The 25794-nt window shown below is 37.4% G+C and overlaps 2 protein-coding genes across 7 annotated transcripts; both read left to right on the top strand.

The window, feature by feature from the left end:
- Positions 1 to 4517: 4517 nt before the first annotated feature.
- Positions 4518 to 6683, top strand: LOC136785769 (uncharacterized). Of its 4 annotated transcripts, none has more exons than XM_066747018.1 (4): positions 4518 to 4643; positions 4784 to 5140; positions 5245 to 5412; positions 5496 to 6681. In XM_066747018.1, the coding sequence occupies exons 2-4, from the start codon at positions 5122 to 5124 to the stop codon at positions 5753 to 5755; spliced, it is 447 nt and encodes a 148-aa protein (XP_066603115.1). In that variant the 5' UTR covers positions 4518 to 4643; positions 4784 to 5121; the 3' UTR covers positions 5756 to 6681. The 4 variants fall into 4 exon arrangements, with proteins under 4 accessions (XP_066603115.1, XP_066603117.1, XP_066603118.1 ...); XM_066747020.1 differs by having other exon boundaries at positions 4528 to 4643; positions 5062 to 5140; positions 5496 to 6682; XM_066747021.1 differs by having other exon boundaries at positions 4562 to 4643; positions 5079 to 5140; positions 5496 to 6683.
- Positions 6684 to 7169: 486 nt separating this feature from the next.
- Positions 7170 to 15105, top strand: LOC136785048 (uncharacterized). Of its 3 annotated transcripts, none has more exons than XR_010824534.1 (8): positions 7170 to 7534; positions 9332 to 9475; positions 10160 to 10421; positions 10495 to 10777; positions 11691 to 11879; positions 12105 to 12223; positions 12354 to 14148; positions 14222 to 15105. XR_010824534.1 is itself a non-coding variant. In XM_066746068.1 (7 exons), the coding sequence occupies exons 2-7, from the start codon at positions 9413 to 9415 to the stop codon at positions 13871 to 13873; spliced, it is 2436 nt and encodes an 811-aa protein (XP_066602165.1). In that variant the 5' UTR covers positions 7170 to 7534; positions 9332 to 9412; the 3' UTR covers positions 13874 to 14149. The 3 variants fall into 3 exon arrangements, 1 of the variants encoding a protein (XP_066602165.1); XR_010824536.1 differs by having other exon boundaries at positions 7170 to 7568; XM_066746068.1 differs by lacking the exon at positions 14222 to 15105 and having other exon boundaries at positions 12354 to 14149.
- The last annotated feature ends 10689 nt before the right edge of the window (positions 15106 to 25794 follow it).

Below are 25794 nucleotides of genomic sequence, written 5' to 3'. Positions count from 1 at the left end.
AACGAGAAAGCCAAGAAAACAAGGATCGACCGACCTATTAGAGATTCAACGATTCTCCGCGTGGATCGCTTCGGTCGTTTAATGGCGCTTGCGCCAGGCCAGTTGGCCTCAGTTGGCCTGGCCTGGCTTCGTTGAAAGGCCGTTGGTAGCATTGGCAATGGCAGGTCGCTGTTGGACGGGCGGTTGTGGACAGTTGGCTGGCTGGAGTAGGGTCTTTATTAAAAAAGCATACCTTCATTTCTCGTTTCTTTTCTCAGATGAATTGTCCATAGAAATTTGTATTGAATTCCTCATATTACGTGACACTTTTGCTATTTCAGTTGCGTTTTCTGTCACTGTAATCAGCACCAATAGGGTATTCAGCACTATTCTTCAAAGTACTTCGAAAAGCCCTCGTTATGGGTAATAGTAGCATTATATGGAAATTTCATGAGAATTTTCATTCTTCGGTATAATTAGGAAAGATAATCATTTTTCTTCTTCCCTCCTTTCCGAAGAGAGAAGGTGTATAGAGAAATCGAGAAATTCCCTAGAGAAACATATCATTTTGTGACAACGTCATCTACCGGAATTATCCGAGAAATAACCAAATATTTAATCATAGATGGCAATACTTATCAACAATTGGTAAGTATACAAAAGGTAATGAATTAAAATCCTTCATTAGCTATGGGTTAGCGTAATCCCCCAAATTTCACACTATTCATTTAAAGAATACTGAAAAATGTTAAATCAATAAAATGCTTTAAGATAAACTTAGTGAAAATTTGTTTGGGTATTGCATGCTTTGACAAAATTTTTACGAAACACAAAGTTGGATTATGGTAATATTTTACGTCGAATTTTTATTCTTTAGAAGCTTATTTGATTCATTAAGAATCAATTTATATAATTACAGAGCTCGATTAAAAAATGAATAAATCTGTTTAAATATTTGCTTCTTAATAATTAAAGAGATAGACAATTGTCCCTCTGGTACAGTAACTCTATTCTACTACTTTTACTGCGGTAATCCAGCATATTTAGTATTTTTAAAATATGTAGTTTTTTGTTTAATTCATTTTTACAAAATATAACTTAGCTATTTCTAGAATATATAATAAAAATTATAAAGTTTTTTCCTATTCCTTGTTTCCTCATTATTTATAGCGTATATGTATTAATTAAAAATAAGAGTATCTTCGAAGTGTTAATGCGTCACATCAATAAATGCTTAATTAAAAATTGCTTTCCTACTTTAAATTAAGCCAAATTATATGCTATAAGATCGTAATATGAATACATTGCTGGAGCTGAGGATTAAACAGCAAAATAGAAGTCTGCAGCAGTATAAAGGATTTTTCAACTAATAGAATAAGCCATCGAAACAATTAAATGAAGGTAAATGACGCTGTAATTCTAGAATTCGTGAATTGTTATAAATAAACCCCAAATACTGAGTATTTTGTCAATTGAATCAGCAATTAAGTTGCACTTCTCGAACTATACATTTTATCGCGTGACAAAATCCAAACCTTGGAGTCATAATTTTAAAAATTGGATCTTGATCAGACTAATAATTTGCTCGCATATCGATCACATTTGGAGCATCTGGCACAAACAACGCAATTATTAGCCTATTTTGAGTAACATGCGTTAGTCTCGACTATGCTATTAAATATTTAATTAGAAAGGCTCTTCAAGTGTTACATAAATATGCGAGCCTTATCTGACAAGCAGGTACTTGATTGATTAGATACTAAAAGAGAATAAATACTTGTCTTCGGATCAAACTTTCGCATATTGTTTTCTTTCACCGCAATGCGTTCGTCATCATCGGCTAATATACAATGGCTCAGCTACTATATGGTAGTATTTACACATGTGACTTTAAAACTGCATCATTTCTTATGTTTTAATCATTTATTTATGAAACAAACTTAAACATTAATGAATTGCAGCTTACGTATTCGCAGTATTTTGTGTTGTGGGATCCTTGCAATCGACCCCTTTCAGAAGATGCTACGGAGAACTGACGCCTCAGGATTTAATAATTAAAGGATGTGATCATTTTTATTGCTTCTTCGAAGAGAACACTAATATAACTGGACAAGTGGTCTTTAAAGTCGCTTAATTTAATAATTATTCATTTATTTATCATTATAACACCTAATACCTGTATAATTCTTTCTCCATTATCACTTAATTGCAGCTTCCGATACCAAAACATTAACTCCGAGAGTAAACGCAATTCTATTCAGTACTCTTTCGGAATATCCGTTCGCAGAGAAAGATGCTTGCAAGGGCTTAGTCAAAGGCGAATGTCCTTTGAAAAAAGATGGAATAGCCACATATGATTTCACCTTACCAGCGTTGTATAAGCGCCTTCCTTTTCTTCTCGAATTTGCTGTAATTGACGAATACCAGAAGGTACAGGTTTGCTTTAGGATTCAAGTTAAAACACTGAGAAAACAGTGATGAGACTTAAAACATCGTGAAAAATTGTGAAATAAATGTTGTATTACGATTATAATTAATATTAAGCATGCACAGAAAAGTATATGATAGGTAATTTTACGTCAAATACTTCGTTTTTCTTTTTGACTCTTTACTTTTGCTGCAATTTTAATATGTTTTACTGGTCCGTAAACATTTTGGTATATGGATCGATCAAAAAGAGTATTATCTATATAGTTTTTGAAATACAACAGGTTAAAAATAGTTCTGTAGTAACTCTCCATAAAAAATGTACGATAAAATTAAATTATAGCACATAAATTATATATCTACATACATTTTTATTTTATTCGAAACCTCTATTATTTATTGAATTCTATTTTAAAATATTCCATTAAGTCTCTTGTTAACCACACACTCTCTTCAACTACCTACAATACAACAATTATAGATTTGTCTAAGCAAATAAACAAAAAGAAGGAAATTTAAGGACCTAATGTCCCAAATGACGATCAAAAAATATTTTTATATTAGCTGCGTTCAGGAATATAGCGTCTATATAACCCCTTTTACTTGTCTTTTGGATGCTTTTGTTTGTATAGTGTATATAACTACAATATCTTTCGAGTCACACTATCCACAGTAGTCGTAGTAATAAATGACTTAGAAAGTCATAAATATATCGAAATTTTTAAAATGTTAAAAGTTGGCAGGTAGATTATCATTATTGCTTTAGTAATGGTAGTAGAAAGTAATGTAAAATTTGTGAGAGATGTCAGAAACGCATCGTGGTTCTGCAAAAATGCAGTACGCCTGTGTAAAAACGATCATCATCTATAGCAATACGAATACTGGCAGTGGATTCTCGAACACAACCTATGAAATAATAGTTCGCCAACTCTCCACCTACTCCATTTTTTACAATAGTCTCCTCTTTTATTATGTTTTAAATAAGTTTAAACTTCAATGTAGCATATAAAGTTTAATTTTTACGTGTAGAAGAGAATATCTTCGAAGTCAATTTAATATTAGATCAAAAATGTATATAGTTATTTCAAAAGGAATTGTTATTAGGTTAAAATTAAAGTTTCATAGGAGGCAGAATTTCGGGAATAGGACCCAAACATGTTTATATTAGATTTTAAAGAAATAAATAATGACATCAGTGTATTTTTTATTGTAATTTCTGTTTAAAATCGCCATTTATTTCTTTGCAGACAACATTTTTGTATTTTGGATAAGAAGGGAGGAGCAGAATATCATTTTGGATAGCGTTATCTATCGGAATGACACAAGAATTAATTTTAACCTTTTAATCCTATAGGCGATAACCATGCGACCAATGGTAGGTAAAGTATGCAAGGGGCACTACCTATATCGGCATAAAATTAAGTAGTGTAGTATATAAGCTGTAGCACAAAGTTTGATCTATCACATTCACTGCTACTTTTATAATGAATAGTGAGATTAATGAAAATGAACCATTAAATATCTCCAAAATGTTAAAATGACTTTTCAAATTACGAGATTATTTCACCTTCGTTTTTAACCTTTGAAGGCTTCTTAGATTCATTAAGAATCGATTTATGATAATAAAGAGCGCAATTGAAGAAATGATCGATTCAAATTGCTGTTTGAAATATGTACTATTTAGTAAATAATAAAACAATGAGACAATATTGGTTTTAGCAACAGTACATTTGAGTTGCAGTAGCCAAACATGTTCGTTTATTTGAAAATGTGGACTTTTTCAAATTCATTTTAACAAATGCCTAAAGTATATTTATTGACTCCGTGCGCACTAATACAAACATAATAAAGTGAGAATCTATAACTGTATATATGTAAATGAAAAACGTCCGCTCCTAATGACCAAATTACCTATAGATAACGCAATAATAATATGCATGCACTACTATATACATTATTACCTTAATATCACTATGTTGAAATGTATGGAACGAAAATAATGAGAGTTTTTTACGTATTCCTAATTTATTTATTATCTAGTGTTTAAAATAAAAAATAATAGTTCATAGTTGATACACATTACATTAATAAATGCAATTCAAAATACTCTAGCAGTTCGACAGACTACGTTAACGTATATATACTGTAGGATGGTAGTTTGAATATATTGCTGTAGCTGAGGATTAAACAGCAAAATCGGCCTTTGCAGGGGCATAAAGGGATTCTCAACAAATAGAGTAAGTCGCCAGCGAAATAAATCCGACGTAATATAACGTTGTAATTCGTGAGAATTAGTAAACTGCTATAAATAAATTCTAAATGCCGAGTAATTTATCGGTTCAGCCAGGAAGTTACCATACACTTGTGTGTACTATAGGTTATATTATATTGGGATATCAGAACCAGTATCTAGGAGTTATAATTTTAAAAATTGGATCTTGATCAGGCTAATAATTTGCTCGTTCGTCGGTCACGTTGGGAGAATCCGGCGCGAACAGCATATTTATTGACGTATTTGGAGTAAAATATGCGTTAGTCTGAACTATACTGGTAAACGCTCAATTAGAAAAGTGCTTCGAGTCTTACATAAAACCGTGAGGCAGGCTATAAGGCTTAAAGACTATACTACCAGCAAATAAAACATTGTTTTCACAGCAAATTTGTATATATAGTGCATTCTTCATCGAGCTGTATTCATCATAATCCACTTCAGCAATGGTTCATTTGTTATATGGTAATATTTAAAAATATTTTATCAAAGTTGCACTACTTCTTACGTTTTTAAAATTATGTGCTATTATAAAATATAGATACATATAAGTTTTAAATCAATTTCAGCCTACGTATTTGCAGCATTTTGTGTTGTCGGATCTTTACAGTGGACTCCTTTTGAAAGATGCAACGAAGAGTCGATACCTACGGATTTGAGAATCGTAGGGTGTCATGAATTTCATTGCTTCTTTAAAGAGAGCACCAATATTACTGGATACGTGGACTTCAAAGTCGGTTAGTTTAATAATAATTCATTTCTTTTGCATTATCACACTTGAGATCTATATATTTCTTGCATGATACTCTTTTAACTGCAGTCTCTGACACCAGAACTCTGACACCAAGAGTACAAGCGATTCTATTCAACACTCCTTCGGAATATTCATTCGCACAGAAAGATGCTTGTAATAGCTTGGTTAAAGGCGAATGTCCTTTGAAGAAAGATGGTACAGCTACGTATAATTTTGTCTTACCAGTACTATACGAACCCATTTTTTTTCTCATCGAATTTGCTTTGATTGATGAACACCAGAATGCACAGGTGTGTTTTAGGTTCCGAGTTAAAACATTAAGATAAAGGCCTACAAATTCAGAATAAAGTATGGAAAACTATAAAATTAATTATGTGTTATGATTTTACTGTAACGTACAGACAAATATAGATCAATCAGTAATAAAAAATACATAAATTCAGTTTACAATTTTATTACAGCTTGAGTATATTTTATATAGAGAGTGGTAAGCGCTTTGGTATATGCAATAGATCATAAAAATCCTTATAGTTTTTGAAATATAGCAAGCTGATGATACTACCTGTTAAAATTTTCCATAAAATATTCAAAAATTTTATCAAATAAATAATAATACAAGTATAAATTATGTATCTGTATTTCATTTTATCAATAACTTTAACTGTTTTTTACATGATATTCAGTATTCCTTGAGCCTATATATCTATTTAGAAAAACTATCAGTTATCGTATAATATGGTGACAATCGGTAGAGAGCTTCTACGTCTTCTATATCTCAATCTGCAATACCTTCGGTGGTTAAAGTAGGTAGAATTATTAAACACTACGTACACGCGAATATGCGAGTTGCCTAGTGCATACAAAGGTTATTTGCCCGAAGAGAAGGCTGCCATTTTTCTTTAAACTGTTGCGAATGAGAAAAGAGTGCTTTAAATGGAACTGCTTAGAGAGCGTTCCTTTCATTCTCCGAGAAGTTCGTAGAAAATTGCTACCTCTATATCTTATGTGTCTAGTCACTTACACATATTTCCCTCTCTGTTATCGTTTGTTTTGTTTTATGAATAATTAGTCAAAGCAGTGGACGGGGCATCGCACGCTAGCGTTCCTAGCGACGATAAAAGAAATTTAATTTTGAAATATAGTTCGCTTATTCTCCGTTTGATGGTTCTTGTATAATCCAATGTTTCCTCATTGCAATAAGAAAATTTATATTTCCATGCAGCATATAAAAAACATGTTGATCTGTGCGAACGTAAATGCAGTTACGGACGTTGATTTTATATTTAATCAATTACCATGCGTAATAAAAATATAAAGCAGTAAATATATAATTCTTTTTGAATAAAACTCTTACTGTCTGACAATTACAAACCTATTATTGTTACTGTTTAAATAAAATCACGACCCTTAATATTAAAGCAAAATTACAAAAGCATCACTAATTATTATTTTAGCAAAATAAATTACTATTTATTTATATAAATCCTATAAATTTCGTAGGTTAAATAATTCGCATAGAAAGACTGAAAAATGATAATATCTATAGTTGCATCTTTTATGAGAGGGTGAATGATAAGGTTTCAAAAAAGTGATGGAGTATGTTTCCACTTGCTAGAAGAAAGTCGAAGATCGAGGTCGTCGTCATCATCGTCGACGCCCAACGGCGGCGCCGTCATGACAGCAGTCGCGGGACTCGCGAGCAAGCCGGCTCGACGCCAAAATCAGCTCGGCAGTTGCTTTCCGGTCGGTGTTTTATAAATACTGCAGACGAGACTAGAGTGCAGCGAACAGCAGAGTTGCAGTGAAACCACGGATTTACGGGGGGAAGATAGTCTGCTTTGTTTGATTGCTCCGTGCGTGAGCTTGCCCGCCGCAAAGTTAATCGCAAGAAGAAGGCCTATCGGTAACAGTTAAGGATTCAACGATTTGCAAAAGGGTTCAAAAAAAAAAAAAAAAAAGAAGAAGCATCGTGCGGCAGGTGTTGATCTTTTCCGATCAGATCGTGCCTCGGATATAAGAGGCACAATCGAGTGCGAAAGATCGTGGGTGCTTCCAAAAAGACTTGTGCCACTTCCGCGTAGTGCAGCAACTTCCTGTGGAAAAAAGTAAGAAATTATACGTTCCCGACTATGCGATAAGGTATAATAGCTATTTCTTAACGTATCGAATATGAGTAAGTAGCAGACCGCTGATATCCCCTTAACCCACTCCCTCGCAATTATGAGTATAATCCTACTTCCTAGACATTTTGTATTTTACGTGCACCGAATCACTATAATTACACTTACCCTCCATGAGCGCCCGTGTAGTACACGGTGTAGTCCGTGTACGAAGGTATGCGGATTTCAGCGATAGTTAAAATAGGCGTGGAATGAGTAGGAATGACGCATGCATAGTTTCGCCCAAAGTTGGATAAATCAAAAATTGTCGTGTCTTGGAACGAAAAGATTATATATTTTGCTAGGAGGGGGAAAGACCTAACAGTTAAGAACGGTGTAATTTTAACAAGGTTTAATAGCCGCGTTAAGAGTACGGTTATATATGTATATAGCAGGCTCTTGTGTATATAGATACGAGGGAAACATATGATTGGTCTCGTTAAGCTCGTTCTTCCACGAAGGGTGATTTCACGCTCGACACGAACGAGCCTCGGCAATCGGCATCCTCCGTCTTCTCGCTCGAATCGCCAAAATGCACCTGCCGTATATGAAGTGACGCTATAATTTTCTGCGAATCGTCAAACGCATGCATTGGCACGGTCCGCGGTTTGTCTCGGTATAATCTCGTCCCGTGCATCATCAATACTTCCGTTACTCGACAATCGAATTACGCGAGGAACGATTTATAGAATTTTTCGAGAATTCCGTAGTCCGTGGCTAGTTTGGAAGCAGGCGAACTCGACCTATCGACCAGTCACGACCGCGAATTATGATTTTAGGTCATTAACGGCGCAACGACCTCGGCACGTGCTCTCTTATGCACTTTGGGATATAATTTCCCCCTCCACCTAGTATTTCTCACCATGGAAAAATACCACGCTTATGTATCTATTTCCATGTGCTCTCGCTCTACTTTTCCGCTCCCCGATCGACTTTAACAAACACAACAATCTTTTACTGTCAATCAATGCTAATTTTATACCTATATCTATATATTTCTCCCTTTCGCTCCGTTCCTATCAATTAAACATGTTTGAAGAAACGAGCTCGATCGTTAATATATAGTCAATAATAATTAAGCTATACTGATCGTCGACGGTATTAAATATTGACCATTTTACGAGTTATTTTTCATTGTTTACTGTACGGATCACGTATTATGGCAGAGTTATTTGAGCAAAGTCCCCTTTTGGGACTTGTGTTTTCTTCCAGCACCTTGCGCCAAGAGAAAAAGTTGACCCACTGTTTGTCTTCGGGCTCACGAGCAGCGTCCCAAATCTCTTCGACTTTTTTCTCTCTTCGGCTTTAATTCATTCGGTAATGCGACCCAACGGTGAAATACCAGTCGTAACACACATAATTCGTTGCAGCAAACTTTTTGCCATTCATAACACAGGCGCATTTCACTCGGCGCCTCGCGAAAAGAGTAACCTGTTTGCGACAATAAAAGCCCGGTCAATCTTTCTCAGTCTTATATGCGTGATGCCGTGCATATATATACCTATACGCGAGATTATTTGACAAGCGCATTCTTTGGCAAGACTACATGTCTCTTAGCTTTAATGTATTAAGTCGCTTTGACTCATTCCAAAGATGTTGACCGATTTTACTTCACGGAATTTTCATTGAAAATTTTATCGTTGCATATTTCTTGGGAGTAAAAAATTTGTATCGCGGGCTGCTCTGTATATATATATATATGTGTGTATATATACTACTTTCAGTGTATTGCATTTCTTCCAGAAAATACATATGCGAGTCACCGTGGAAGAACCCAGAGCAATGTGCAATTAGAAATAAATTGCATACCGATTAAAAGGCAAAATGAGCTTGAAAAAAGCTATTGGAGGATCCATCCACAGAATACGTGAATTCGATTTGGAGAAGGTAAACACTGAAGAAACACTACGATTAGATTACATTTATATTTATAAACTATAACAATAACGATAGAGTATAATAAACTATTTCTCTTATTCTGGCATTAGACCAGCTTGCTTGAAAAGTTGCTTGTTGATGAAAAGCACGTTCAAACTATTATTATTGTCATTATTAATGCATGAAAAATGTTTTTCTTTTGCTATTCATCGAAATATTCGAGCGGAATGTTCAAGTGGATATATATATATAGTAAGGTTGATTCTGCTTAATGTCGTTTCAAGTGCTTGATAAATACGGAAAAAACTCGCGATACGACTGAAACGAGTAGAATAAGTTGATGTGGGATGGTTTTAAGCGAGAGAAAATGGCGGGATCTTTCATGGGATGTACGATGAGAAAAGATGGGTGCTTTCCGAGGGAACGAAACGTGGTCGATTCAAAAATAGAACTGGTGAATGTCGCGTTAGTAGATGTTTCGCTTTGGGCTAGTCTGGTGGTAGCGGATCGCAGATTCCGAAGTGTTTCTTGCCTGGTCGGGGTCGTCCGGGTATAGTTATGACCACCGATTTAACTCGAAAGAACATGTACGTCGCACCTGGCCACACGTCGTCGAGCACTCGGGCTTTTGGCCACCGATCAAATCTCATTCCGAGTTCATCCATTGCTGCTCCTCGTTGTCTTTTCGAACAGGTCAACCTCGTGGACGAGTTCGACATTCTGCAAATCGTAGGCGAAGGATGGTTCGGCAAGATTCTACTGACCGAACACAAAAGTACGCAAACCGAGATGGTATTGAAAGCCCTGCCGAAAGCCTACACCAGTATATCCGATTTCTTTCGAGAATTTCATTATGGTCTGCATCTGTCCGCGCACCGAAACATCATCACAACGTACGACGTCGCCTTTGAGACCGCTGGATTCTATGTTTTCAGTCAAGAATACGCGCCACTCGGTAAAACCCACGCAGCCTCCTAGCAACGGCAGAGGTAATGGGTTATTGCTTTTACTAATACTCTGTTTTTCAGGGGATCTAACGTCGAACGTGACGGAAACGGGATTGGGAGAGCTTCACGCGAAAAGAGTAGCCAGACAATTAGCAGCTGCGATTCATCATATTCATAGCCGGGAGCTCGTGCATCGTGACATTAAACTCGACAATATTTTGGTCTTCAAGAGCGATTTTTCTAGAATCAAACTGTGCGATTTTGGTGAGACAAGGCGAGTTAACACGATCGTGCGACGTCACAACGAGTGGCTTCCGTACTCGCCGCCAGAGGTATTGCAGATCAACACTGATGTCACTTACAAGTAATTATATTTCATAGATTATTATCAATCTTTTTTACGACGGTGGTAACGAAACGACGTGGTCGACGTAAAATGTAAACGTAGACAATTTTTAGGAACTCTCGTATCACTTTATTATATGATCTTTTTTCGCTAAAATAGATGTTCCCTCGTTTAGATTTTTCAAATCCGAGCCATGTCAATAAGTCAGGCAATTAATCCTTGTCGGCTCTTTGTGCGAGTATTATGGTTGTCAATTGATCGGATATGTTTGTGGTATGCCTCGGCATCATATTTATAGGTTAAAGGTTAAAATTAGGATTATATTGGTTTTTTTATATGGCTTTCACAGATAGAACATACGAGGTATCGATTAAGTTTGGGCTCATTTAAAATCCTATTTATTGCTTCAAAGGAGGGGTGGGGGGTGCATATCAGTGCCTCACGTATAATTGAGGCATGCTTATGAAACCCTTGTGGAAATCCTAAATTAATTTGTACTCGGCGTAATTCAAGAAAAAAACAACGTAAGCATACCTCAATTTCACAAATATTACCAGAAACATCCTTACAAGGCTCCAAAGATATTCACCCATTTCACAATATACTATATACTGAAGATATTGCCTGATTTGTGTGCTATTCAGGGTATTGATTTCAAAATTATTTCAATCCGCTTACATTATCATTATTTAAGTTCGTTGCGCGTATCTTGAATTACATTTAGGTTTACGTCCCTTCGTCTGCCACCACTCTACAACTATTGCACGCGAATAGTGCGTCATTCCATTCAATAATGCGGGTTCATCAATTGATTCGGGCGAATCAAACATGTAGAAAGATTGTTCGCCACATTGATAATAAACGCCATTAAATTTAATTGGATAGAGACTATAGTTCTTCCATAGTGAATTGGTAAATGTATTTCTTTTAGAGCCCTGACATCGCACGACGTTTGGCAGTTTGGCATTGTTTTGTTCGTTTGCCTGACGGGGTGCTTGCCATGGCAAAAGGCTGCGCTGGACGATCCGCGATACGCGAGATATCTAAACTGGCACAATGCAACGCTCAACATCGCCAAGAAACCGAAATTATTTCAGTTGATCAGTTCGAGAGCTCAGAGGTTAGTTTGAGCGGTAAATGTACACATTTATATATACATATGCAGTATTAATTATTGTGCGACGCACAGATAGAGTTAAACGATTGAGAATTAAAAGGATCCGTTGTAAAACTGTTAATAATAGTCTTGTAATTGGTTAAAATATTACGAAATAGTATTATTAAGAATACAATTTGATTATTTTGCTTTGGTCTTACTCGAATCATTGCTCAGACAATTTTGTAGGATGTTCAAACGGCTGCTCGACCCAAAAGCTGAAAAGAGGCCTACGAGCGTACTGGAGATAAACAAGTACCAAGAGGACAGGTGGTTGGCTAAACTGGGAGTTGAAAAGGCATTGAATGGTAAATATCGAATCAGATTAAAGTATAAATATATACTTACCATCAGCTGCTCGCTCGGAAGATGAACGGCTCCTATAGCTATCACAGCATGATTTACCATCGTTCCTCATTATAAATATGTTGTATGCAGGTGGTGCCGATGAGAGGGACGAATTATGTCCGTCGATGTACAGTTTTCATAGTTCCTTGGAAGAGAAGAACCAGCTCTTGTACACCTTGACGACTTACGGTATCGAAACGACGGTCGATCGGTCGAGAAAAAAGGATCGCATCAGAGAATGGATTCAATCCAGTGCGATTGTTGAGGAGAACGAGGAGGAGTCGGAGGAAGGAGAGGAAGTGGGATTCGACGAGAGGGACGACGAGGAACCACCCTCTATGAAGGGTAGACACTTTCCGGAAATGCGGCCAAGCGTCAAGAGAGCAGACGCGAAAAAGAAGAACGTTCCAAATGCGACGACGAAAAAGCAGCAGAGGCAGCCGAGCAAACCGATTGAAAGAAAGATTCCATTCGCTCCCCAGGTAGCCGAAGAGCGAGAGACTGTTGCACGATTCGCCAGTTTTCCCAATGGAGATCCTACCTTGGCTCTGGCCAACGCTAGTAACGCTACCTCCAAGCCCATTAATAGTACAGATTATTCTAGTGCACCGGTGGTTAAGATAACCGGTGATTCAACTGTAAGTGAAATTAATTCGATGAAATATGCAAATGGAAAGTTGAAGAATTTCACGAGAAATAACGAGGTTTCGCCGGAAGATAGCATCCCAGTAGCCTCGGCTGCCAATAATAATTTCAACTCCACTTTTCCAACTACCAATAATGGAGGTGAATCAATGCAAAGCGGACGAGTAATTCCCACAAGTCCTCAAGCGCCTTCCAGAAAGCACCGTTCGCAAACTGCAGCATTCTCAGCGGCTGGCTCTGCGGGGCTGAACGGAAATAGAGTGGAACCAACGAAAAGAAGCCAGTCTGCTGCAAGTTTGCCAGCGTCAACCGCGGAGTCACCGGCCAATTTGCCAGTGAGCCACCTAGATGGGCAATCACCGGCTCTTCGGATGGATAATCAATCAGGAGTTACTTTGGCAGCAACTCGGCTGGAAAATCAATCGAGCTTTCTCTCGGACCAAAAGGAAAATACTCCACCTGAACTATCACGAGCACCGTCCGTTCCGTTAACCGGCGCCTCGCATCACCTGCTGATGCAAAATTTTGTCTCGGTGCAGGGTATAAATACGACGCTATCTTCGGTACCACCTTCCCTGGCAGCTTCTTCTTCTTCCTCTTCTTCTTGCTCGCCGGGTCAAGAACCTATTTCTGGTTCGGCTTTGATGTACACACCGGCAGTACCGGCACCCACACAAATTCCAGAGACGGTCACCACCACCGAGAATGATAGACGAGCTCCCGTCCAAAACTCGACGACCAACCCTTCTAGATCCGCATCTAGGTCATCGCCCAAGAAGACCACCCCCAACTCCGCACCACCCTCCATCAAGCCCAATCGACGCTTCGACGATCAATCCAACTTTGCTTATGGCAAAGACGTTTACGAGCATTATGGAATCGCCCAAGGAGTCATATTTAGAGCCGAATCTGCGAAGCGTTCTAGTTCGAACAGCCGCAGTGGCAGCAGATCGGTCAGCAATTAAAACTTCACCGATACATCCCTTCTTATTCCATAATGTAAATAAACATTTTTTAAGCGATACCAGCGAAATTATGTTCCACCGTGTAAGGCTCCGTTTCTATATACATATATGTTTATACGCGCGACATACGTCCGAGTGATTGAAGCGTTGTTATATAAAAAAAAAAACCTCGAATCATATACTATCCGTTGGAAACGGATATTTTAATGCTTCATCGTCATTTGACATTTTTGAGATTCGTGGGTGTGTGGAATAATTTTCTACTTATAAAAAAGGTATGGCAATTAAATATGTTTATATTCGTTCATCCTCATGGATGAATATACCTCTTTCATATTTTGTTTTCAGGAAAATCTTGGTACACATCGACCATGCTCGTACAAGAAAATGCTTTTCAACGTTGGGTTGGATTTCTAGCGAAAGAAAGAGGAAAATAGAAAAGAGTGATGTGTAGCTTTATCAATGTTGACGTCGGTGCTACTAATTAAAGGTAGCGAGGAAAGAAAGAAGAGTAAAAGAGAGAGAGAGAGATCCTTGGGGAGGCTGGTGGTTTATATTACCTGTGTGTACCAGTGTTCCATTGGGTGAGAAAGCTGACATTACTGAACTGCTACTTTGGGTTGGTGAGGAAAGCAGAAAAGAGGGGAACTAGCGATATGGAAATAATTACCGGGCAGAACGAGGCACGAATTAATTAAGAAATACGTAAGTAGCGTATATTGCGCGCGAGACGCAATTACTTCCGTCTTTGACTCGAGGGAGTAGCACAGAAACTAAAGTGCAAAGCGACCTTTTGATGGGCTCTGACACCGATCTTACCTATCTGATAGTATATTGAATACATAACGACTTTAGGAAGCTTAGCAGGTACAAACTTCAGATCTGCTCACTTAATACTTTCCGTTCATGGAGTGGCGCGCGCAGAAGACTCTCCTCTTCCCCTCTCATCATTTATGGGCGTTGCTATATAAGAAAAATTGTTTTCTTTCAAGATAGCCCCTGAGATGAAACAATAGTGATAATATATTCTATTTCCTGTTGTCTTTGCAACTTTACTTCTTCCTCTGCATCTTCAATCCGTTATTATTATTTATTATAGTGTAGGTTCGCACAGTATACTGGATAAGTTTTTATTATAATAATTGTTTCTATATTCTTTCTTAAAAGTCTAGGTCTATGTATATTCGTATTATAATAAAACTTGTCTGTTAATAAAGCGAAATAGCGATATGAATTTTGTTAAATAAATATTTATCAATGCCTGTTTATTTTTCATTCGGTGACATACTTAAATTTTATTTAATAATTCTTTTTTGTATAAAGGGATGATATGTTTAAGCTAGTAATAAGTTTTTAAAAATATTTGCTATTTATCTTTATGAAATCAGTTTCGCCTCATTAGTTTTTTCTGCAAAACAATTATACTATTTTCTTTTTTGTATTACCTTTTTTAGTTAAAATGTGTTTTTTCAGCAAATCGCATGCAGTTGTCGATACTTTCGAACGATGCTATGACTGCATAAAGTATGAATGAAAATTTATGAAGGCGCGCTTTATCGGAGATATATAATAGTTGACCAATACTTCCATGCACTCTTGTATAACGTCGAAGCGTTAGCTGCATCCTTGTTACGCTAATGCGACACGGCTTTGATGTCCATTTCGAAATCCCCTTCCAAAAAGATTTGTTTCAAAGTAGCGATACGAAGCTACATGATCCAAATAATTGAGCGAACACATTCCCGGCTATAGTAACGATGTTGCTGCGTCTATTTATAATCTGCGCACACCACGTTTGGACCGATGACAAAGTATAGCAACACCCGTGTTGTTGGATGTTAACAGAGGCCAGCACTTTCACGCGAGAATGGTATTACCATAATTAATATTAAGCTTATTAATTACCTTTCATAATAACTCGCGCTTTATCATATAGCAAATTACGGATAGCTAATTTTCTTGTTGGGCTTATATCTTGGAAAACGAGAATAAGCTTGCAGTTTGTGAAAATGGAAACGTGTAAGCATTCGTGTCAATTTGATCTTAGTACAATTATTATCATGCACATGCAGTTGTTAACAAGGTATGTGTAAAATTCATACAGAAGATTATTCGAACAATGGAGTGATAAATATGATGGAGTTGAATAAACAAGTTATTTTATGTCGATTCATATAGTAATTATATGCATCACACCATGAATGAACAATGTGATTGAACAAGAGCGATTATTGCGAATATCACTATTCTCGCAAAAGCTATTTCAATTTTAAACATAGCGGTCACACGTATATTTGCCTTTGGCAAATTAAACGGTGTAATTAAAGAAGTGCTGATAAATAGATTCAAATGCCAGATTCGTATAGCTCTAATGTTATACACGTGTTGAAATATATAAAGTTGTATATATAGTACTCTAGTTGTGAGAATCATGTAATAATAAGTAGTACCCTTGAATTTTGTAAATTATTATAATTGCAATAGTGGAGTGCTGTTGCTTGAACATTGACGTAATGTGGATTTAATATTGAGATTGGGAGTGGAAGAGAGGATCGAGTTTAATGAATATGTGAAATTTCTCATGCAACACTTGATACCCCGTAGGACTCATCGTTCGTTGACTCACATTCGAATCCCATCCCATGCAGTCTTCTCTTTTCTCCCCCTACGTTTCACGTGTCGGCTCAGTCGGCTGCAGACCAAGTACTACTATACATACTATATATAGGAAAGGGTGGCACGTCACGAAGCAGACTTCACACTAATTGCTAAATGCTAATGCCCGCATACGTTCCACAGTAGCAGCGACCACTTTCCTGGGCTACGTAATATTACACGCGGGGAAACGATGGAATCTGTCGCTGCCTCGTTTGGTTTGATGAAACACACGTAAAATCTGTCGCTGGATTCCACTTGCAGCTTCTGTTATTCCACACCGCTAGCCAGCCACCTCACGGAAACATTTGAGTCTATACCGACTGCCATGCCGCCTAAGATAAATCACACCACCACGCGATTCAGCTTTTCATAAAAGGAATAACGAGCTTTAAAGTGCATCGCACCGGTTATGCAAAATGTTATTTCCGCAGCACTAAATACAACTGACATCTTTATGGTGGTAATATGGACCCAACGATGAATTGCAAATGAAAATTGCTAAATCGACCGTTAAAACCTTTTTTCTGTCTCTCAATAGCATAACCAAATTATTGTATTATACATATATACGTATGCTAAATTAATACGTGTTTCGTTTATGTTTGGGTATTACTACTCAATTTATGATATATGTATATATATATATATATATATATATATACGTTTCAATCCCAGCAGCGCGATATTAGATATCCCACTCGTTAGTCCTGTATTTCCTGTGTGCTCCATTTCAAATGCTTAATAACAATTAAACTAGGATAGTCCAGTTTATATATATATATACACATATATAGGAGAAGTGATTATTTTATTCGAAGGACTGTGCTCTCACAAAATGTCGGATGAAATGTGGAAAAGGATACGCGTCACAGGTATTAGGCATATTTCGTAAGTTGCACAAAGCTTTCAATAGATGAGAGGTAAATTGAATTTATCGTCGATGACATACGAGTGTGAAGCGAACAATGAACGGAACACGCCTGTATTAAAGCAGAGAGGTGCAAACTCTGCAGGATATACGTGGGCGTTCTTGTGTGGGCACTCCTCGGTTGCACACTTTCCAAAGGATTGAACGCAGGTATAATATAAGAGTAGGTATATATGTACATGATTCCATATTAATTGCTAAATGCTAATGACCCACGCGCGTTATTATCCCCGGCAAATGATAATACTTTCTGAATTAATGCAGTACTCGAGTGCTAATAAACCATTATTGCTTGCATAAACGATCAGATTCTTTTACTTACTGCAAAACACGTTAATTTCTAATTAATTTGTTAAAACTGTACCGTAGCTGTAATTGTTGTAATTTCTGCAGGAAAAGATTCGCTTGGTATAAACGATCAATTTCTTCCACTTGACGAGAAAAGTTATTATTTCGCTGAAATTGGGAATAATCGTCTGCACTAAGGTGTAATATCTGTTCGTATCCTTATTAGCATTGTATAATCTGCCGCTGTGATTGATCGCTAGCAACAATTTACTGCGTAACGGCATATTACGTCACACTCGATTTCTCTGACTTTCAGATATAGGAGCAGCTACGTCTTCCCTTCATTTAATTATACACTTACACCCATCTTTCATCATTAATAACGCTGACGCATCTAAGAAATATTCATCCAAGATCTCTATCTCTTGATGAAGATATCTATTATTCACGTGCAAGCAATGCTTCATTAAAATAGATAAATATCGTTTTAAATGCTATTTAACTATTATAGTTTATTTATTTTTATATTCTTCGAAAATTGGGAAATTCGTGGCAGGAGTAACAGGAAAAATATTTGAAAATAAATGAAATAGTAGTAAAAAGATGATTTAGATGGAATTGTTTTTTCGTTTTCTCAAATATAATTATCTATGGTCTATTAAAGCTTTATGGATATAAAATGAGTCATGTTGGAGCACCTACACGGTTCTTACACCAAGTCTCTCAAATCGGTCGTTAATTTTATGAAGTAATAATGAAACGTAGGTAGGTCAACCCTGGTAGTTTTTCTCGTGATCCGACGATGCCAATTAACGATAAATAATGATGTTCGGTCACTCAGTCTTTTTTGGATCATCGATCGTAGCTCGTAAATGATCTTGATCCAAACCAATAATAGCCTTTCTTGCTATCACCACAGTAGAATTACATCCGCGAAAGCTGGAAAAGGAAAAACTCTTTCATTTTTAATCAAAAAAACAGATCTTAACAAGGATTTTGTATTTCCGATTGAAAGTAAACGCGTGTATATTTTTTCTTTATTGCAGGTAATCAGAATCATTAATCTTTCGTTCGGTCTTTCTTTCCCTTCAAGACAGCTGCTTTTAGATTACGTACTAGTCAAATCGAGCGTACATAAGCAATCGTTGCGTTTCCAGAAATACTTGTTGCTCTTTCGACCCTATTGTTGCTGAGTTTCGCTTTACTGGATCAGTTACATATTCTTATAAAAATAAAAAAATAAATAAATAAATAAAATGATAACATTAAAACGTTCTTATAAAGAATTGTACAGTTGATTGCTTAATTTGCACCTTCAATGTAACGAGAAATTGTTTTATAGATATAAAATCTAGGATCGTTTATATTTATTTTAAGAACATTTTTCAAGTTTCATTCTTTTGTAGCTGGTAATATAGAATTGCGGGGTCGTTAATGTTGCAATAAGTAACGTTTTATTGATCTGTTGGTTTTTTCGCTTCAACATAGCCCCTACACGAAAAGCGACGAGTATCTTATTATTTGTCTTTCAATTGTATTATTGTTGATTTTCTAATTGCTGCACTAATTACCCTCTCACCAATAATGATGGAAAAAATAATAAGACTGTATGCGTTTATTATGTCTCTTTGATGTCAGAACACACATAATTTGTGCTGAAAATTCAACGTAGCAGTTTCGTATTAAAAAACTGTTCTACAACTATTTTTAATAGTTTTGCTTTCTCCTCCCTTTAAACCCTTTTTTTAAGCTTACAGAGAAAAGTAAGAGTAAAACGTCAAGTTTTAAGAATTTTATAAACATTAAGCACGTTATATCCTTTTGAAACAGAGTCATGCCGAATTTTCGAAAAAATTCCAGCAACGGCTCTTTACTATAAACACTTTTTCCACTTTTATTACTTAATGCTATATTTCATTTTAAATATGTATGATCTCAAGATGTGAGAATTTCAATATAAAATATGACAAAAATTGCACACTTGTTGATATAAAAAAAGATGTAACTCTTTAATTTCGTTTCGTATCTCTATTTAAGTGGTGGCATTTCAGAGAGAACAATTAAAGCTATATCAGAAATATAACGCCGCATAGGTCACTATCGTTGACTACGTGTTAATTTGCACATTTGACATAGCGAGAAATTCGTTCATAATTAAAAAATGTCTGATCATTCATTTATTTACCGCGAGAATGCTAATCGGATTTCACGCTTTTGTAGGCTGTAATAGTAATAATGCAGCAGGGATCGTTAGGTGTTGTAAGTAACGCGCTGTTGAATCGCTCGTTTTTTCGAGTCAGCATAGGAGAGGTACGAAACGACCAGTATCAGTCGTCGCGGTAGCGTTTCCTCTCATCTTTCGCTCGCTTCCTGTCGACTGTTAACCGAGTGTCGGATTACTCAGTTCTATTTCGTTGTTGGTATACACACCGACCAAAGACCACTTGATGCATGATTTTCCGGATCAGCTTGATTATCTGAGATTCTCCAGTTATTCGAGCTTCAAATTTCACACATTAATTTTCCAATTAACATTTGTCATCGTGTTCATATATATATATATAGGTGTGTATACTTTTGTTCCTTTCATCACGCTCGTTAAGATGGAGTAGGCGAGTTTTTAATTAGGGATTTGGAGGGAAATTATCCGAGCGGCTTTATAGGCGATACTCGACTATCTGGTTGCTAGAAAAAACAGTTTTTTGTGGAATTCGTGAAATGAGAAGCAGAAGCTTAACGAAAGCGGAGCGCGCGTGCGATCGGATGCTACGCCCGGTGTATTTTCATAAGGGGACAAAAATGGAAACATGAAATGGCGCACATGCTGGATGCCTATATACTCCGCGCAAAAAGAACCTCGACGATCATAAATAAACCACGGTTTTTTCTTCGCGCGTCCTTTTATGTATACTATACCTTCACAAGTGCATTATGAATTATTAGTGCCTCCGAGATTCATTTATTTTTTCACCGAGTGCAAAGAACAAACCGAGCTTTTAGCACAACTCTCTTTCTCTCTATTTTTATTCTTCAGTTTTGACGTCATCGGGACAAGCACCGAATATCGCCGTCCGTTTATTAATTATAAATATAGAATGCAGGATCTTTTATTTGGAGCAAGCTTTTCTTAATATCCGTTCTTTTGCGAGTTTTTAATTTTCCAAAGACTCGAATCTACTATAGGAGGACTGAATAAGACAGTATCTGAAAATAAACTACGACTTCCGGCGCGCGCGGCTCGAGCGGAGGAAAGCGGTTCGCGATTCGATTAGTTGGTGCATGCATGCCTTCTGGCAATGTGTCTTTCTTGATTTGCGCGATTTGCGAGTCGGTTGGAGGGTGAGGGGAGAGGATGAGGGAGAAGTAGCAGGGATCTGGTGTGCGCTCTTTTTTTTATACCACGAGACTATAAGTTTTCATGGGTATTTTGCGCTTACGTCTGTATGTTTCTCGTTTGTCTGAAAGTGGGGAGGGGGGTAAGCCGAAAAAGTGGCGTGCACGCTGTATTCTCGATAATCCACGCACCGTATATAGATACACCGCGTTATCGCTTGGCAAGGAACGCGTTGTGTGTGCCGCAAAGTCATGAATCTGTGAAAATCCAGGCGTCGCGTTCGATAATACCCACCTTTTCTCTCTCTTTCTCTTTCTCTCTCTCTCTCGCATACGAGCACACGCACACACACAGACTCGATCTCCTACGTTTTGGCCATGTTCATGCCTACGCGAAATAGGATTATCTTTCCTTATTGAAAATTCCTTCTGCGTAGCTTAACCGAAAGGGCTAAAGCTCCGTCAAATGTGTATTGCAAAATATTTACCGCTTCAAACTACCACGTTAATCAAGCCAATTACTTGAAACTTTTTATTAAATTTACATGATTAGCGTGTATAGTATAAATTAGCACGGGTTGAAACTGTATAGGAGCGAAGTTGCTACGGATCCCCAGGAGAGTGTTTTGCTATCTTCGTGATGCACACGTTTACTTGCAGGTTGAAGCAACGCGCGAAATTCTAAACCGAACATATTATTCACGTGTCCAAAACGTTTCTGTTAGATTGATTGCAACATCATCCATTATTATGACAAACGGTGTTTACTTGTACATATATAGATAATAATTATTTAAAGCTCACGTTCGTTTCAATAAATACAGTATTGTTTTTTAGAAATATTGTGTGTTATTATCTTACATATATATAATGTAAGCAATAAAATTGTTTCATATCCTGTAAATGTATAGCATATATGTATTATACGCAGCAGTTTTCCGCCAAATTATGCAAGATGAAAGTTTTTTTTTTTTTTTCGAGAGAGAGAGAGAGAGAGAGAGAGAGAGAGAAAATGAGGATTTGCAAAAGAGGCGAATAGGGTGCTAAAAGGGAAGGAATTTGCAAGTTGTAGTTTCCGCCAGCGAGTCATAACGGAAATGGGTAGTGTAATTTGGCAGGAAATATGACGATAGAGCAGCAAGTCTCTTATTTACGATGACCACCCGTATGGAGTTGAGCGTTGCGTGTATGCAATTTTAGCGTTTCAGCCGTCAACTGTTTAGATTATTTTTGAATCCCAAGCCTCGAGAGAAAGCGCGTGATTCATGCAGCTCGACGGATCGATTGATTTAGAAGGCATTTGGCTAAGCTAAGCTAATTGCGGCTGGAACGTTTAAAGCTGCATTGCTCGCGGCTAGAGCTTAAATTGCGTGTGCTGTAGTACGATCGATAAGGCCGACACCCTTTCCAACGAGGAATTCCAACCAAGAGACTCCCTGCTATATCCAAAACTCTGCTCGATCTTCAACGCAATTCTAGCGACTTTATCTTTCGCCTCGCGACATTCAACACATTCCATATGCTCTAAACGTCCTTTTCATGATTTAGACCACAATTTTTCCAACGAATGAAATAAAGGAGCACAATATCTCGAGGTTTTTGGCCCGTAGCGATGCAATTTGCAATTCCACATGGGAATAGCCTAGAAAATCTTAGCTGGCTCCTACAGCCCGAAGCAATTCTGGCGTCTAGTGTTACATGCTTGCACTTTCTTTAATTGGGATGGTCAGCGATACCCTACGATGGCTCGAGGCCAAACCGGTCGGATGGCAAGAAATGAGGAAGGACCGCGAGTAATTGCTAAAGGGACCAAGACAACGCTGACAGTTTGATGAAAATACACTTTTTCCCCATGCAATGTCTTGAAATTTGATTGATTTGTCTCTCGACCGTAAGCGGCCACTATATAATGTGAAAGCTGTACATTTTATCATCTCTGCGAGGAATGTCAGAAAAATAACGAAGATATTGAATTTAAACAATTCAATTATTCGGTATTGTACAGAGCTGTTTTTCTAATGCGAGCTTTTGTCAAATGCAAAATTGCACGATATAACTTTATGATTCATTACGCGAGAGTCGTGATGGAATTGATAAACAATGATTTAACTATATATGTATATATGGATTAATATTTGACGGAAACTTTTTCGGTCTGGAATTTTGTGACTCTTTGTCCTAACGCAAGCGTTTTCTCTCTCTTTATATATATATATATATATACAGTTCATGCACGATCGTAAAAAGGGCCCGCTGGATCGCGCGGAGACAAAACAATGTTGGATAGGTCGTGGAGCAGCTATAAATTTTAGAGTTTTATACGTACGTGCTACTGAACGAAAATAACGCGTGATCTCGTACAACGCACCATTCTTCTCGATTTTCACAGAATTATTTACAAAATGTGATGAAATTGACAGAAATAACTATTAATGCATGCTAGCGTGAGATTTATCTCGAAGCGTATATATATATATATATATATACATAAGAGAGTCTTGATTAAATTTAGAAAGTATAATTCTAATATAGTTTAAAGGAGCAATAATTTTCAGTCTACTGTTTCCGGTCCGTCTGGTGTTCCGGACGTTCAGATTTCGTGGGAGACTTCTGCAAGGCGCATGTTTTAACGCGATGACAGCTAAACGATCCCCGAGTTTAAGAAATTTCATAGAGCGGAGCGTAATGTTACACGACCTTCGCAGAAATTTCCTGCTCTTTATGGGCGGTGAAAAAGTGGCGCTACGGAACGACCTGCGAAAAACGTTGCGGAGAAAAATAAAGTCCAAGAAGAGCAATTTCACGAAATAGGATAAACACGCGTTAAATTGCGTTATTAATAAACTTTCATTTTCCCCTTCGTTTTCAGTATATGAATTATTCCAAGCACAAATCTCTGATTAAATATATATATATATATATATATATATATATATATGTATACGCGATATATAGAAACGGTTAAGCGCGACGTGTGTGTACGACGTAGGAATTTATAAATAGATATTTTTCATCAGTCACGTCAATCGGTCATAATCGCGAATGCCGAAGATACAATCTGAGGGCTGCGACTCATCAAGCGGGAAGCAAGGATATCATAAAAGCGAGGCTATCGCGCGAGGTTCGTTCGTATAGAACTGTACACGGGGTGAACGCAGGCAGGCGCCCTTAGAAAAATATTGTTTTAACGCGCGCTGCTTTACGACTGGCTTCGCTATTATTCCAGGACCGAGTGATGTGGGATCGAATAAGCCCGATTCCATGTCGACATGACTCGAGCGTTTTCTATTTAAAATTTTTTACATCCCTCGCGGCCTTTATATTTCCTCCGAGCTGCATCGCTCCACCGTTATACGCCACCTTTTCTCCATATGCCATATATCTAGCAATTCACTCTGCTCGCACCATCATCTGATTAATTATTCCTTGGAAGCATGCACATATTTTATCGCTTACCAATGGAAATCAATATTTCACTCGTTTTAACTATATGGAGACTAGCTCGCTTATAATAAAAGTCCTGTATGTACCTATACCCTGCGACGTTTACGACACACGAGGACCAGCGTGCTTTACGATCTTGCTCGCGTAGCTTACCATTTAGAGGATCTACCTTCTTCCGTCCTACGTCCCAAATTTCACCGGGTCGGTATATCAAGTTACGACGCACCGCAAATCAGATCTAATAAAATATGTGCTTTATAAAAACCAGAGATTCTTATCAATGGTATATATATATATATATAATATATAGTATACTTTGTGCGATATGGCACGGCTTTTCATATTCGTGTGCCAGTTCGTTTAACCCGCTGGATGTGCACGTGTGTTATAGTGTATATATACTGCGAGGACGTAAATAATTAACGTTCGAGCGTGGTTTACCTCATGCAGCTGTTACCACTACGAGAGAGAGAGAGAGAGAGAGAGAGAGAGAGAGAGAGATTAACGGTACAAGGAAATCTAATTTGAATGGCATTGAGACCCAGCGAATGCCCTTTCTTGCTTGCGTGGCTGTATTATGCATGGATCCCAGCGTATGACAAGATGCGGTAGTGACTCTCGAAATTGCTTCTTGCTGCGTAGCGCTCGACACTGACCGCAGAAGCTTTCTAAGGTAAAACGCAAATTGCTGGTTCAATATTAGATTTACCACTTATAGACGTAAATGCGACTGGGCCTTTTATGTGCTTGCAGTTTATTATCATCTTCACATATTTTTATGTGTGAAATAATAATACTGCATTATGTGTGCATTTTTATTTTTATAATTATATATATATGTCAGAACGTTAGAGAATTATTTTTAAATATATAGGTCACGTGCTTACCTTATGACCCCGAGAGTCAATCGAGAACAAATGAAACAAACGCGCGCGGAGTATATTCAATTTATACCAGTTATCAACGCACGCAATCGCTTTTATAGCTTTTTAGATGATTGTTTAGCTACCGATTGATTTCTCAGAGAGCAAAAGCGATTCATTACGTCTCCCTTCGGTTGACCTCTGACCGCAAGCTGAGGATTGCCCACGTATTTAATATATAGACTATAAAGACTAATCACTTCGGTGCACATGTAAAAGTAACGAGCTGTTGATATTAGATAAGAGTCCGAGTCTCCAGTTCATAATGATAAAGCTTTATTGAACGGCGCCATTCTTTCCAAGAAAATGCTAGATTAATTAATACGAATCTCACAGCTATCGCGAAT

Source organism: Prorops nasuta, unplaced genomic scaffold, assembly GCF_024137725.1.
Source record: "Prorops nasuta isolate Cenicafe-Biocafe unplaced genomic scaffold, Cenicafe_Pnas_1.2 PNAS00003, whole genome shotgun sequence".
Classification (NCBI taxonomy): Eukaryota; Metazoa; Arthropoda; class Insecta; order Hymenoptera; family Bethylidae; genus Prorops; species Prorops nasuta.
This window is presented reverse-complemented; position numbering and strand designations above follow the sequence as displayed.